This window comes from Podarcis cretensis (assembly GCF_951804945.1).
Source record: "Podarcis cretensis genome assembly, chromosome: 4".
NCBI classification, from domain to species: Eukaryota; Metazoa; Chordata; class Lepidosauria; order Squamata; family Lacertidae; genus Podarcis; species Podarcis cretensis.
This window is the reverse complement of record NC_137173.1, coordinates 38,368,152-38,384,408: the sequence shown is the minus strand read 5'-3', so window position 1 is coordinate 38,384,408 and position 16,257 is coordinate 38,368,152. Positions and strand designations below refer to the sequence as shown.

The 16,257-nt window shown below is 44.4% G+C and overlaps 1 protein-coding gene and 1 long non-coding RNA gene across 6 annotated transcripts in view; one reads left to right on the top strand and one right to left on the bottom strand.

Annotated features, from left to right (window-relative positions):
• Positions 1 to 13,664, bottom strand: part of LOC307215298 — a 28,627-nt gene extending 14,963 nt beyond the window's left edge. Inside the window, exon 1 of the long non-coding RNA XR_013838440.1 lies at positions 13,480 to 13,664. This is a non-coding gene — a long non-coding RNA (uncharacterized lncRNA). The remainder of the gene's footprint in view (positions 1 to 13,479) is intronic.
• Positions 1 to 16,257, top strand: part of MORC1 (MORC family CW-type zinc finger 1) — a 52,868-nt gene that overhangs the window by 4,323 nt on the left and 32,288 nt on the right. For 3 of the 5 annotated variants that reach the window (XM_079974359.1, XM_079974361.1, XM_079974358.1), the window contains exons 2-9: positions 583 to 636; positions 2,498 to 2,532; positions 4,042 to 4,110; positions 9,870 to 9,957; positions 11,344 to 11,452; positions 11,753 to 11,912; positions 13,985 to 14,090; positions 15,779 to 15,904. In XM_079974359.1, coding sequence (XP_079830485.1) covers positions 583 to 636; positions 2,498 to 2,532; positions 4,042 to 4,110; positions 9,870 to 9,957; positions 11,344 to 11,452; positions 11,753 to 11,912; positions 13,985 to 14,090; positions 15,779 to 15,904 — 747 coding nt within the window. Of the gene's footprint in view, positions 1 to 582; positions 637 to 2,497; positions 2,533 to 4,041; positions 4,111 to 9,869; positions 9,958 to 11,343; positions 11,453 to 11,752; positions 11,913 to 13,984; positions 14,091 to 15,778; positions 15,905 to 16,257 lie in introns of those variants that run through there. The other 2 variants (XM_079974362.1, XM_079974360.1) reach the window with 2 other exon arrangements.

The following is a 16,257-nucleotide window of genomic DNA, read 5'->3' as shown; positions in this document are numbered from 1 at the left end:
AAATCTGGGCAAATCTGTATGGAAAACAAGAGACCCTTCATGAAACTGACAAAATGATATGCAGTCTGCGAGAGTTTATGCTACAACAAACCTGTTACATTGCAGTCACCCATTGTCAAAATATATAGATATATCTGGCAGTAACACTCTCGCAGCACAATCCTGTCTGTACTTTTTATGGGGGGGGGGGTCAGTCTTATTGAATTAAGTGGCGTTTATCTCTTGAGTAAAGATTGGATTAAGACTCAAGTCACACTTGCTTGAATGTGAAGTCCTATCGAACCTCTGAGTAAATATCCATAGGACTGGGCTGTGTAAGGACTGCAGTCTCTTGTTATCGTGTGACCCGCTCAGGAAGAAGAATTGCTGTTACCTTTTGCATGCGCACCTTCCAGTTGTATTTCAAGTGTCAAGGTAGAAGGAACCCCCAGTCAAGCATTCTCTCCCCTGCCCTCAGTTTGACATTTCCACGATTTGAAGAGGAGGTGCTTTGTTTTCCGGCATGCCAAATAACGCTTAAGTGTTCGATTTGTTGCTGTTCCAGGTTCTCTCTTCTAAAACTCCCTTAATGCTTCTTTCTAGCACAACACACGACTTTTTATTTGGAGCCATCGCTGAACTGATTGACAATTCCCGGTAAATACTACTTTTAGGAACTAAATTTTATGCTGCTTACTGTAGTAGGGGCTTGAGAGAGTGTGTCATGCTAGGTTGTGGAAATAGATGTGTTTTGTTCTGTTCTACTTGGCGTAAGAAGGCAGCTGTCAGATTTTAAATCTTTCTCAAATGTAGGAAATGGCTTTGGAATACTCCTTCCTTATTCAGTGTTGCATACGAAAGCTTATTTCTCCTGCCGCACAAGTCTTTTCTTTGGATTTGGACTTATCCACAGAATTGAACAACATTATCCTCTGTGGCTGGGATGGCCAACTACTGTTGCTTCTAGATGGGCTTAAAATCACAGGGGAGGTCATAACAAATGTGTAATTGGTAACAGGTGGTTCCTTTTATCAGGGGGCACTTCCAGGTGACCTGTTTATGTAGCTTTCTTCCTGATTGGTTTGTGGGGAGGTTAGATGACATTGACTGAAGCACGTGTTATTCCACACCGCCCAGTGCATTTTCCACATCATTTCCCCAGTGCAAAATTTCTGGAATTTTTTGGGGGAAGAGAGTTTGTTGCACAAGATGTCCCAATCAACTGCAGTAGTGCAACTTGAACTTCCTATTGTGTGATTGAATCCCACCCCAAAAATAGCAATAGTCTGGATAGCATCCTGATTTTCCTTGGAAAGAGTAAATTTGGATTAAAGACTTTTCCGACTTTTTGGTCAGAAGACGTTCTGTGAACGCTGCAAAAAAAAAAAAAAAGTGCATGTATGAACAACAACATTGATCCTGTGGGGAACACTCATCTGGAAGCACTTCAGCCTGGGAAGCTGGAGTCTTATTGGCCAAGGTGCTCACAGGGACAAGACTTCTAGAATTGTGGCATCATTGCACTCCCTCCAAGCAGCTTTACCAGGAAGCTTAGTCCCCTAGCAGATTGAGTCTTGAGCATGGCTAGGCAAGCTAAGGCCCAGGGGCCGGATCCGGCCCAATTGCCTTCTAAATCCGGCCCACAGGCGGTCCGGGAATCAGTGTGCTTTTACATGAGTAGAATGTCCTTTTATTTAAAATGCATCTCTGGGTTATTTGTGGGGCATAGGAATTCATTTTTATTTTTATTTTCAAAATATAGTCTGGCCCCCCACAAGGTCTGAGGGACAGTGGACTGGCCCCCTGCTAAAAAAGTTTGTTGACCCCTGGTCTTGACGCTTGGTTAAAGTGTTTGTTTCTTCCACCCTCTGAAAGTGGTTGGTTATTTCAAATCAATTTGTGAAATTCACCTTCTACTGCTTCCTCTCTGGGTTTGTTGCCTCCCTTGGGATTTCAAGCCCAGACAATCCTGTTATTGGATCACAGTTAGTATCTTCCCACTGGTAGTCTGGGATGGTATATTGATAATTTCAGGATGACTTGCATTCTACTGCTTTAACGCTTTCCTTTGGATCAGCTTCATATTTTACAACTTCATTCGAGACTGTTAGCTTTGCGCAATACTCCTTCAAAAGTCTGATATATATAAAAAATTAAGTTATGTCCACTGATTTAGTTAAATTTATTTATATTCCTTTTTTCATACATAGATACTGCATTGAAGTGAGTTGCTATTGCATTATATTTTTTTATTTGATTTTATATCTATACTGTCTTTCCTCTCCATTGAGAGCCCAAGGTGGCATACAATATAATTAAAACCACTGGTGCAGAATATGTACAGTAGCATTCAAGTGATTTCATATGATTTAAGTAAGTGCAGTTTTGATCAGAGTGTTTTTGTGTTTCCAGCTAGCATACACTGTTCAGTAACAGAGTGAATTTGCTTTACGAGCATCTACTTGCGCTAATGTTTTCATTTAAAACCTTTTTAACAATATTTAAACAATATTTCCAGAGATGCGGATGCCACCAGACTTGACATATATACAGGTAAGTTGTCTAAATGGGGGTCCTGTTTCTGAATGCGTCTTAGTTTGATCACATTATCTGTTTTGTTGAGAAGAAATTGCTTCATAAGATGGTGAGGATATATTTATTTAAACGCTGCCTTTCCATGACAGGGACCCAGGGTGGGTTACAGATAGAAAAAAGAATGGCTGAAAACATAGGGGGGAAACCCAGTTATGTAAAAACAATTAAACATTGATAGAATACACATAAAAATCTATTAAAACCATTCAAATAATTACAATATAAACAGCATAGCATTAAAATTTGCACATTTGCTTCTGTGCCAAAATGTACTGTTTGGCAGATTCTACATGTCTCTGACATGAATATAATTTTGACCTTTTGGCATGATTTTCCTGCTGAGAAATATATGGGGGGGGGGGAATCTCAAACATTTTTGTCTTGTACGACAGTTAACCAGTTGACATAGTTAAAGGCCTAGTAGCGCGCATATAACTCTGTAAAGGAAACCCCTTTAAAAGAAATAAATTGTGACTCTGGCCTAATTCCATGCATGCTAATTAATACGAATCCTCCCATGGCCATTGGCTTCGCTAATTGACATCATGGTCTATTGTCCGTTAGCTCTATCTGAGGAAGTCCTTTTGCAGCCTGATCCCTTTGCAGCAAGTTAACTCGAAAATTTATCCTAGTTAGTTTAATGGGACTCGCTGCTTAGTAACCAGGCGTGCCCAGGATTACAATTATGCACTGCAATCTTGAGGACACTAAAAGCAGTCTCTGTTCAGTTCGTTCGAAATGCCTTCCGAAGAAATCTACGGGAGAGCAGTCTGCTAAACTTGGTCCGTTTGTTTAGGGGCCTTGAAATGACACCACCAGCAGATGCGTTACTTGCAAACTTAGACCAAAAGGTGGGGGAGATGTTTGTACTTTAAAAACAAAAGAATAATATGCTGGATCAGGCCAATGGCTCAGCATCCTGTTCTCACGGTGGCCGACTTGTGGGAACTGGGCTTGAGCTCAACAGCACTCTTCCTCTCCTGCAGTTTCCTCAGCTGATATTCAGAGGCACAATCCCTCTGACAGGTGGAACAGCCATCATGGCTGGTAGTTGCTGATGGCCTTGTCCTCTAATCCTCTTTTAAAGCCAACAAATATCCTTTCGACTGAGAGGGTGAAGCAACGGTTGACCAACTTAGCGGGACTGGCAACGAAGTGTTGCAGTGAAGAATGCCCCCTGTTCAAAGTTCCAGCCAGCTGGCCATGCTCCCTTCCAAGGAAATCATACAATTGTCCTCCCCACCCCCCACTTTTTAACCACCTCTTCCCATTAACAGTGACTATTCCATGCCCACGGAGGACTTTCGGTCCTAATTGGGCAACAGTTTGTTTATTTTCTTCCCATTACGGGAATTTTCTTTTTTGACCTAATGGTTGTTTGTTCTTCTACAAACCTTCTTACCAATGTATGGTTTCCAAATATTTCTTAAGAGCTGTTTCCTTTTTTTTCCATACTTTGTTTTGCAGTGAATAATGAGGACCTGCAAGGAGGATTTCTGCTGTGCCTTTTGGACAATGGATGTGGCATGACTCCCCGTGAGTTAATACTCCTGTATTCGTTTAACTGAGTGTTTGGGTGCTAGGACAGTGTCATTCTAGGGCTCAGGAGGCCCATATTCAAAGCCACACACAGCCACGAAACTCACTGGGCCACACATACACTCTTAGCCTACCTCACAGGATTGTTGTGTAAAATAGAAATGCAATAAACTCCAGTACTTGAACAATAGAATTGGAAGGGACCCCAAGGTTCATCTGGTCCAACTCCCTGTGATTCATATATGAAGACCCATACATGTGAAGGAACTAAGCCATGCAACTAACCTTGGTACCAGTTCTGTCCTCAAATGTCCAGACATTGGCAATGGACCCGATATGTGCCATATCGGGTCTCCCGCTGGTGTTATATATACTGTTATTGGGTCAGAAATTCTTCAAATATTAGTTCCAAAGAACTGTTTTCATTGGAGTATTTGTGTACAGGACAGCTCAAGAGAAACTACTAGCACTGAGCCAGAAATTTCTCCTGTGTTTTTTTCCCAAACTTTCTCCATCAGTTAACTTGGAAAGAAATTGCCTTCAAAAATTATCCAAGCAGAGAATTTTGGTGAAATTCACATGAGTGGAGTGCAGGTTTTTTGACGCTTTCACCTTACTTCTAAGGTGGCTAGGGAGTTGTTTGTGAGTGCCCTTCCTTTCATTTTTCAATTCTCACCAGTGGCCTGCACTCTGTAGCCTTTCTGGGTGCTAGTGCTTTCATCAAAGCCAAGGGGAAGGTAGACATCATGAGACAACTCCTCTTGTGGTGAGGAGGTTTCAGGTCAAGAAGCATGGGCAGCCATGGGCAGGGAGACTGCAGAGCGCTGGAGATCTGTTTACTGGATGAGGAAGAAAACACCCATCACCCTTAACCGCCTCACACTAATAAGATAAACTCAACCACAGTTCTAAAGAAATCATCAAGTGCCTGGGAATGAGGCAGGGAAATGGAATCCTCTTTTTCAAGTGAAGAAAGTCTTGGAGAATCTGCAGGACAGATTTTGGCATGATCCTGAGGATGCGTTCACATGGGACTGGTTTGGCGCACTTTAAAATGGAACCAGTAGCCTCGTGCCAAAGCATGTTTTTCAAATGTAGAAGGTCACAGGTTCAGTCCTCGGCATCACCAAGCAGGGTGGTGGAGGAGGCACTCAAAAGTCTTTCTTAAAGCTTAGAGGCAAAGACACAAGGGTGGAATGGAAGGCACTGAATTGGTCTGGGCTGTTAAACTCGGAAACGCAATCCTTATCTCTTCCACCCCATGTTGTTTTCCCAATCATCCAGTTGGGAAAGCTTGTCAAAACAAACATATCTTCCCCCCCCCCCCAGAAAGTACAGCTAGTGAGCACCTATTGTATCTTGACATGGAGGCTGATCCCGAACACAGAGGCCTGTTCTGAGTGGCCTTCTGATACTTTGAGGATGTCACCTATGGGGACTATAAGGGATAAGGCAGTCCTGTTCCTGAGCTGTATAGGGCCTTGTACATTAGTACCGAAGCCTTGAACTTGGGCTGGGACCAGATTGGCAGCCGGTGCAAAGCTGCGAGCAAGTAGTCCCACAAGCAATGCAAAAAAACCCCATTCACCTCCCCTAAATAACCACTTGTCGTTTTAGCTTTTCATATCTGCTCCACGTGGAGATAGGTTTCCAAGTGGTGAAAGTCAATAAGCTCAATTCTCTTTTTGTTTGCCTGGTGGCTTCCTTTTGCCAGGAGTCAACTGTTTTCTCCCCCTCTGGTGTCGTTAAGTACAAACAGCTTAATCAGTAAGAAGGGATCATGGCTGCTTGGAGCTGGTGCCAAGGAGATAACACGACTTCTGCCTCCTGCAGCTTAGGTTAACCAGCGCCTGAAATAGACTGTTCCCAGAACGTGCATCTCAGGGGTTCTGAGAATCCCCTCTGTGCCAAATTAATTCTTTGAAACTTGGCGTGCAAACTTCCAGCGCGAAAGGAAGAAGGGCGACTTTGTACCTGCAGTGGCGAGCAGCAGGTGGGGCTGGTTCGTTGCGTAAAAAGCTGCTTGAAGCAGCTGCAAACAAGGGTGGAGGTTGGTATTTTTAGCTGCATGAGGATGAGGAGACAGTGGTTCTGTTTTCAGGCTTTGATAAACAGGTGCTCCAAGTTTGAGCTGAAAGTTTGAAGATTTTCTTTCCCTTTGATGGATGTGACATTGTGTGCTGGTGTCTCCTTATTTACGCAGGCCACACTGTTAACAGGACTGAAAAACGTCAGTCATATTAATAATAAAAAAAATAATTTATTATTTATACCTCGCCCATCTGGCTGGGTTTCCCCAGCCAGATGGGCAGCTTCCAACCAAATAATAAAAACAATACAGCGTCAGACATTAAAAACTTCCCTAAACTTCCCTAAACAGGGCTGCCTTCACTTGTCTTAAAAGTAAAATAGTTGTTTATTGCCTTGACATCTGCTGAGAGGGCGTTCCACAGGGCAGGCGCCACTATTGAGAAGGCCCTCTGCCTGGTTCCCTGTAACCTGGTTCGCTGGAGCTCAGTGTCCGGGCTGGATGATGGGGGTGGAGACACTCCTTCAGGTATACAGGACTGAGGCATCAGGAGGTTGTTTCTCTGTTCATCTTATTTATTATTTTCATTTACACCTTGCCTTTTCCCCTGAGAGGGACTCAAGGTAGCTTACAGCTAACACAGAAGCAGCTAAAAACATAGGGGGAAAGCCATCATTAAGTGGTAGGCAAATTTGTCTACTTTGGTTTCACCACAACCAGCAGCTTCTCCATCAATGCTGAGCTGGATAAGCATATTGGCAAGGCAGATACAGCAGTGACTTGCCTCTCCAAAAGGTATGGGGAAATGCAATGCTAACAAGATGAAGGTCTACCAGGCTTTTGTGTTGAGCATGCTGCATTATGGAAATGAGTCGTGGGCAACTTAAGCCATCAGTGCCTTCCACATGCTGTCAGGAAGTTTTTGGGTATCACATGGCAGGACAGGGTTTCAAAGATGTGCTCTCCCTAGCCCACATTCCCAGCATGTTCGCACTCCTGTCTCAACGACGTCTACACTGGCCTGGTCATGTCCACAGAATGGAAGATGGCAGGATCCCCAACATTTGTTCTCTTTATCTGGCGGTAGGAGAAGGAATATTAGTGCTGTGTACACACCATACGTTTAAAGCACATTGTTGTTGTTTAGTTGTTTAGTCGTGTCCAACTCTTCGTGACCCCATGGACCAGAGCACGCCAGGCACTTCCGTTGTCCACTGCCTCCCGCAGTTTGGTCAAACTCATGCTGGTAGCTTCGAGAACACCGTCCAACCATCTCGTCCTCTGTCGTCCCCTTCTCCTTGTGCCCTCCATCTTTCCCAGCATCAGGGTCTTTTTTCCAGGGAGTCTTCTCTTCTCATGAGGTGGCCAAAGTACTGGAGCCTCAGCTTCACAATCTGTCCTTCCAGTGAGCACTCAGGGCTGATTTCCTTCAGAATGGAGAGGTTTGATCTTCTTGCAGTCCATGGGACTCTCAAGAGTCTCCTCCAGCACCATAATTCAAAAGCATCAATTCTTCGGCGATCAGCCTTCTCTATGGTCCAGCGCTCACTTCCATACATCACTACTGGGAAAACCATAGCTTTAACTATACAGATCTTTGTTGGCAAGGTGATGTCTCTGCTTTTTAAGATGCTGTCTAGGTTTGTCATTGCTTTTCTCCCAAGATTCTTTGAGGGAAACTATGTGCTTTTCTCCAAAAGCACATAGCTTCCCTCAAAGAATCCAGGAAACTCTGATTTACCCCCTACAGAACTACATTTCCCAGCACCCTTAAACACTATAGTTCCCAGTGTTTTTTGGCGCAAGGTAGGGGGAGTCCTTTGCTTTCAATGTATGGTGTGTACCCAGTGCAAGAGTTTTCTTGTCAAAACACTGTGGAGCATTTCACACAAAAGATGCTTAAACTACTTCTGAATTTCCCATTCTTATTTATCAGATCACCACTGGTCTGCAGGTTAACATTTTTTCATCCTTCACCTGTACCACCCCATCATTCTGAAGCCTGAGAGAACCCACCACAGAGAGAGGGAGGCTAGCTGCCCTGTGGCAAAAAAATGAAATTCAACCATAGAACAAAAATCACAGAGGATCAGCAGCAAATCTCACAGCAATCATAGTCAGATAGTGCACATTTTAAAACCACATCCGTCGGCAGGAATAGGAGAAGCCACATCCGTCAAGGCCCCCTCAGCTGAAACAGCTGTATATTATAGATCCAGGAACTATCAGTCAAATTTATAACAGCTATTTCCCACACTGCATGCCATAGCAACCATTTTCACAAGTTCAAAAGGGGATAAAATGTATTCTTTACATCGGTTGAGAAAGGGACCACGTTCTCCCATCAAATTGTTACTGTAATGCAAACTATGAGCATTATTCAATTAATAGCATAGCATATTTGTACCTAAACCAGGCAGAGGGCCTTCTCGGCGGTAGCGCCCTCCCTGTGGAATGCCCTCCCATCGGATGTCAAGGAGATAAAGAACTGCATGATTTTTAGAAGATGTCAGAAGGCAGCCCTGTATCGGGAAGTTTTTAACGTTTGACATTTGATTATGTTTTTATATTCTGCCAGAAGCTGCCCAGAGTGGCTGGGGAAACCCAGCCAGATGGGTGGGGTATAAATAATAAGATTACTACTAGTAATAATAAAAAGCCAGGGCCTTTTCAACTCTGGCTCTGGCCTGGTGGAACGCTCTGCCTCATGAGACCAGGGCCCTGCAGGATGTGATTTCTTTCCGCAGGGCCTGTAAGACAGAGTTGTTCCGCCTGGTCTTTGGCTTGGAGCAAATTTGATTCCCTCCCTCTCTTTCTTTTTTTCTTTTTGTTCTCCTCCTGCGATGAGGCTACATTTTAATATTTTAATGTTTCAATATTTTAATGTTGTATTTTAATTTTGTTTTTAAGTTGTAATCATTCAACTTGTTTTTATTATTGCTTGTAAGCCACTCTGAGCCCGGCCTCGGCTGGGGAGGGCGGGGTATAAATAAAAATGATGATGATGATGATGATGATGATTACTACTGCTACTACAACTACTACTAAACCACAACACAGAGTTCAGATGTTACGTTTATCCACTGACAGCTATGCCATCCCTCTTCCTCCAGCAAGCTTTCCCTTGGGAGGTGAAGGAAGCCGTGACTGACTATTGCTAACAGCAGACCTCTTGTGCTGAAGGTTAAGTTGTTCAGAGGTATTCTTTGAACCCTAGAATTGTAGAGTTGGAAGAGACCTTGAGGGCCATTTAGCCCAATCCCCTGCAGTGCAGGCTTAGTATTGACACATACATTTATAAAATACATTGGTAGCGGTGAGCTATAAGAAACAAAGCTAAGAGCATTGAGGCGGCAGGTTGTGGTTTTGAATCTCACCTCTGCAACCAGCTTGATAGGCAGCCTTACGCAAGCTACAATCTGTCAGCCTCAGCTCACAGTGTGCAATTCCAGGGGCAAAAATACCAAAAGCTTGTAAAGCGGGAGTGGTGGACCTGTAGCTCTCCAGAAGTTGCAGGATGGCACCTCCTCCCATTATCCCTGATGACAGGCCATGCTGGCTTGGGCTGACGGGACTCCAAAAACACTTGAAGGTCCACAGGCTCCACATTTCTGCTGTGGAGAATAAAGCAAGCTAATAAATGTGACGGACTTTGATCTGTAAATAACAATAACAGTGAATTCTAGTGAGGGCCTTAAAGGGAAACCTTATTACAAATCTGTTGCAGGAAAAACTGTGGATCTTGTGCACTTCGGAAGATCCTCTAAGCGGGACAGGCCTGACATGATTGGATGCTATGGCAACGGGCTTAAATCGTAAGAGTCCTTTGTTCTTTGTTGGTTTTGTTTGTCAGACAGACACCCCTTTAATGGCAAGATTCAGAATTGTTAACTTTGTGCTGTGGGTAAAAGCGTCAGCACCTAGGACTTGTCGATCGAAAGGTCGGCGGTTCGAATCCCCGCAGCGGGGTGCGCTCCCGTCGCTCGGTCCCAGCGCCTGCCAACCTAGCAGTTCGAAAGCACCCCCGGGTGCAAGTAGATAAATAGGGACCGCTTACCAGCGGGAAGGTAAACGGCGTTCCGTGTGCTGCGCTGGCTCGCCAGATGCAGCTTGTCACGCTGGCCACGTGACCCGGAAGTGTCTGCGGACAGCGCTGGCTCCCGGCCTATAAAGTGAGATGAGCGCACAACCCTAGAGTCTGTCAAGACTGGCCCGAACGGGCAGGGGTACCTTTACCTTTTTATATATTTAACTATTGGGGTTGAGGGAGCCTATTTATTTGTTCTTGCAGTCTTGCATATTGGTTTTCATCAAAAAAACGGCTTGATGTAAAGTGGTTTACATCAAGGGAAACATATGCATAAGAGTAGCAAAAAAACCCCAACCCCAGTAATAATACTACTATGATTGAAATTGTAGCCCGTCTTTCCACCAGATGGTGCTCAAGGTCAGCACTTTGCATTGTAACCGGAAGCAGACTGGTTGCCATTGTGTCTGCTGTAACAAAGGAGTCACATGGTCCCAATGACTGGGCCTCATCAATAATTTATCTGCCGCATTTATGTTTTATTGCAGTGTTTCCTAGACTTGGGTGTCCAGCTGTTTTTCAGACTACAACTCCCATCATCCCTGACCACTGGTTTTTCTAGCTAGGGATGATGGGAGTTGTAGTCCAAAAACACCTGGAGACCCACGTTTGGGAAGAAGAAGAGAAGAGTTTGGATTTGATATCCCGCCTTTCACTCCCCTTCAGGAGTCTCAAAGCGGCTAACAATCTCCTTTCCCTCCCCTCCCCACAACAAACACTCTGTGAGGTGAGTGGGGCTGAGAGACTTCAGAGAAGTGTGACTAGCCCAAGGTCACCTAGCAGCTGCATGTGGAGGAGCGGAGATGCGAACCCGGTTCACCAGATTATGAGACTACCGCTCTTAACCACTACACCACACTGGCCCCCTTAAGCACTGTTTTATTAGATACCTTAAACGTATTAGAAGGGAATGGATTGTCAATGTATTTCCTAGTCCTCCATAGTGCAGACAGGAAGTAAAGAGAAACCTCAGGCTGCCTAGCTGATGGGAAATCCCTTTCTGCCTTCAGCACACCCACTTTGTCTATATTACTGCCTATATTGCCCTAAAGGTGTTAACATCCAGACAATGCAGCTATTACAAAAATTGTATTTTCCTGTATCTTTACTATAGAGGGTCCATGCGCATAGGGAAAGACTTAATATTATTCACCAAGGAAGAGAATACAATGACATGCCTCCTATTGTCTCAGACGTTTTGTGAAACAGAAGGTCTCAGTGAGGTATGTCTGTCTTCATTCGTCATTTAAATATTTGTATCCTGCTTTGCCGATGATGTCATCAGGTCCGGAACGTCTGGGGTGGGACTTCCTGGAATGGAACATCATTAATAAAACTCAAAATGTTGCTGGTATGATATGGGGTGTGCTATTCATACTACTATCAGCACCATCATCTTTGGCACTGGGAGTTAGGAAAGAAGCAAATATCACTGTCTCAAGTTACCTGTTCAGATGTGATAGGCGTGAGTGAAGGAGAATATGTCTGATTTGGGTCCACTCTCATTTTGTTTTCCTTTACAGGTTATAGTCCCAATTCTTTCATGGTCAAGTCATACAAGAGAACCAATAATAGACAATCCAGAGACGTTTGCTATACAGTTGTCCATAATTTACAAATATTCACCTTTTAAGAATAATGCTGAACTGGTGAAGCAGTTTGATGCCATTTACGGAAAAACAGGTGACTTTATTATCCCTGAAAGTTCTAATTAACCAATGCATTATAATTAGCGTTTTGAAGACTAAACATGGGTGCCAGGGGTTTTGTTTTATTTTATGCCGGGTGCCCCCCTCCCCTGAATAATTTTGGATCTTTGTTCATCAGTTGGCTCCTCTCACATGAATGAGATACAAACAAATTATTCTTTACCACCTCCCCCCAGTAAAGGCAGTGTTCTCTTGACTCCATAAGAACCCTACTAGATCAGACAAAAGATCCATCTTGTTCAGCATTTTGTTCCCTCAGTGGCTAAGCAGATGACTATGAGAATCTCAAAATCGGGACAGGGGGGTAATGGCTCTGTCCAGTTCTTCCCAGGCCACTGGCATTCAGGGGAATGCCGTCTCTGATCTGATTATGTACACAGCCACCACGAGTATTAGCCATTGATAGACTTGCCCATTTGGAGAGCCCCCAAAACAATTTAATCCCACCTAGACTTAGGACAAAGTATTGCTGTGTGCCACCCCAATCTCTCAGTGCAAGATTTCAGGGGGTTCCAGGTGCTTACCAGGATTTGTGTTTCTTTTGGAAATGAGGCACAGAAGAGACTGGTCTCTTTAGGATATATGGTTTACTTACACATACAGTGGTAAAGGTAAAGGGACCCTTGACCATTAGGTCCAGTCGTGACCGACTCTGGAGTTGCGTGCTCATCTCGCTTTATTGGCTGAGGGAGCCAGCATACAGCTTCCGGGTCATGTGGCCAGCTTGACTAAGCCGCTTCTGGCAAACCAGAGCAGCGCACGGAAATGCCATTTACCTTCCCGCCATAGTGGTACCAATTTATCTACTTGCACTTTGATGTGCTTTTGAACTGCTAGGTTGGCAGGAGCAGGTACCTCAAGTTAATTAAGAACTTAATTCGTTCTGAAAGTCCGTTCTTAACCTGAAACCATTCTTAACCTGAGGTACCACTTTACCTAATGGGGCCTCCCTCTGCCTGCTGTGCCGCTGACACTCGGTTTCTGTTCTCATCCTGAAGCAAAGTTCTTAACCCAAGGTGCTATTTCTGGGTTAGTGGAGTCTGTAACCTGAAGCATCTGTAACCCGAGATACCACTGTATATACAACCTGAGCCTGTGATGGAAGGGCTCACAGCATCAGCACCCCAGGAGGGTCTTTCCAGCAGAAATCAGGCATGGCGCTCTCTCCCTTTCTCTCTGCCTTTCCAGTCTGGAGCTTTGCTTCTGTCTCACATAACTCCCTTTTGTCTTTCTAAGTAACAGGCAGAAAAGGGAGAGGGGCCCATCCCTTTGTCACTCCCTTTGTTACCTTATACCTTGGGATAAATGTGCTTCAAATTAAGTATTTTCGGGTTGCGCTCCGCAGCGACCCGGAAGTAACGGAGCGGGTTACTTCTGGGTTTTGCCGCGCGCACATGCGCAGACGGTCAAAATGACGTCACCCGCAGGTGCAGAAGAGGCAAAACGTGACCCGCACACACATGGACGTGGGTTGCGTTTGCTTCGGGATGCAAACGGGGCTCCAGAATAGATCCCGTTCACATCCCTAGGTACCACTATACCTAGTGGTACCTCAGGTTACATACGCTTCAGGCTACAGACGCTTCAGGTTACAGATTCTGCTAACCCAGAAATAGTGCTTCAGGTTAAGAACTTTGCTTCAGGATGAGAACAGAAACCGTGCTCCAGCACCACGGCAGCAGTAGAAGGCCCCATTAGCTAAAGTGGTGCTTCAGGTTAAGAACAGATTCAGGTTAAGAACAGACCTCTGGAACGAATTAAGTACTTAACCCGAGGTACCACTGTACTCCCATATTTAGCAGGCTATTACCAGGCTGACTTGGCTATTCTAGGCATTAGAAAGGTCTATGCCTACAACCTACTCCCCACCTCCCCAAATTCTTAACAGTATATTAATCTGAGGAGAGGGGGGAGTCTAATCTTGTGACTGGACCCCAGTTTGCTTAACTGCAATTATCCATTGTACTGTTGCTTCTCTTCTACTTTAATTGGCATAAGAATTGTAAAACTGATATTTCAGTAATAGATTTTAACCTTCACACATAGGAACTTTGCTGGTAATATACAATCTGAAACTCACTCTCAGTTTTGAGCCAGAACTTGATATCCTAACAGATGAGGAGGATATGTTGCTTGCTGCGGCACCTGAGAAGTAAGTTTCATGGTCATTTTCTCATTTTATGTTATACTTTAATGCTGTGGACATTTTGTGAGTAGCTTAGAGACTCTTTACAGAGTAAGCAAACAATACGTTGAATGGACAAAGGGTGTGAATAAAAATATATATTTGGAAGATGCTCCTTGCAAACAATCCATTTTGCTTGCACACTAGAAATCACAGAATGTACTTACAATGTGTTGGTGAATGGAATTTAACACCTGCTTTAATTTTGTAATGGTGTACTTCGAATCCCAAATTCTTCCATGTATTCCCCATGACAGGCAATTCTAATGGATTAGGAGCAGAAAGAGAGAGAATATCAGTGCAAACCTATCTCTGTGTAAAAGGTAAAGGGACACCTGACCATTAGGTCCAGGCGCGGACGACTCTGGGGTTGCGGCGCTCATCTCGCTTTATTGGCCGAGGGAGCCGTTGTACAGCTTCCAGGTCATGTGGCCAGCATGACCAAGCCGCTTCTGGTGAACCAGAGCAGCACACGGAAATGCTGTTCACCTTCCCGCCAGAGCGGTACCTATTTATCTACTTGCACTGTGACCTGCTTTCGAACTACTAGGTTGGCAGGAGCAGGGACCAAGCAACGGGAGCTCACCCCGTCGCAGGGATTCGAACCGCTGACCTTCTGATTGGCAAGCTCTAGGCTCTGTGGTTTAGACCAGAGCGCCACCCGCGTCCCTCTGTGTACTTGGGAGCAAATCCCATTGTGTTCAGTGGAGCTTACAGCCAGGAAAGTGTTCGTGGGATTGCATCCTAAAAGAAGCTTCAAACAATGGATGTGATTCAGCTCACTGTTTGTATGCACAGAAAGCGGGGTGTTGATGCCTGTGTGCGTGCCAAGAAGGCCCAGTCAACTTGTGCCTCCTGGGTTCTCCAGTGGCTGGATGTAGGATGGGCAGTGTAACATTCTGTTTGACTTGATGCTCTCTCTCTCCCCGCCTCCATTCCTCAACCTGGTATACATATTAAGGGACCGCAATCTTTCTTGTACAAGCAATCCTTGATTTACACAGGGGTTACATTACGGATCCCTGCATGTAAAACATTCTGTCCCACCCCCATGCCACCCTTTTAGTGACGTTTTCAGGTCATTTCCAGGTTCTGCACCATGCGTGTAATCACTCATCAATTGGATGTGCATAAATTGGTCATTGCCTGTATAACCTCTCCTCCTGAGCTGTGCTGGCGTGAAGATACCACAAAGACATGGCTCTGTTTTTACCCAGGTGTAAGGTCATGCTTCCTATAGCAATACAGTGCAGGATTCAACATACAAAGATCATGTGCTAATTCACAATAGTATTTGCCACATTTTAATTATATCCTGCTCTTCCTTGAGAAATACTAAAGCAGCTGACATGGGACTTCCGGCAAACCAATGAGCAGACCTTTATCTCTAGTTGGGTCTATTTAACTCAGTGTTTAAATTCTTCCCCGGAAGGTGGGTAGAATCGCCAGCATTAAAAGTTTTAGAAAGTTGGTTTAATTTCACACTAAAGAATTGTATTGCACCTTGAAAGGCTTCAAGAGGACTTAAGTGAGAACATGTTTTGAGTTTGTTTGTTTTTTGTTCAAGTGGATTACGTGCCCAATTTCCTCTATCCACCAGAGTTCTCCCTTTGTGAGCCTAAAATTATTCTGCCTTAAACACTTTTCTGTGTCAGCCTTCCAGAACGACAGTCGCTGAGAGCCTACACAGCTATATTGTACTTAGACCCACGAATGAAGATATTCATTCAAGCCAAGGAAGTAAAAACCAAGCGTTTGCCACATTGCTTTTACAGACCCAGGTGAGCCAGCTTTTCCTAAGACTGTTATAAAGCCAGATATTTAAATTTCCAAAGCAGTATGCTTGAAAGCATCAGCTTTTCTCTCTTTTTGGCCATGGAGAGAAATTGACTTTGATGGCGGAGCAATTTGTAATCTAAGCCAAGTTCAAATCACACTGGCAGGCTGGACTGCTGAAAAGGTAATCAGCTGTGACCAAACACTTTGACCCAGAACAAAGAACACTTTACATAAGATAATCACTGAACTGCGGGGAGGGGGAAGGTGTTGTTTGTTTTTCTGTGTATGTTTTCACTTGAGTGAAAGTTGCTTAGGCAATTTTGTAAAGGTGCCACTAAATGATTATAGGCCACTT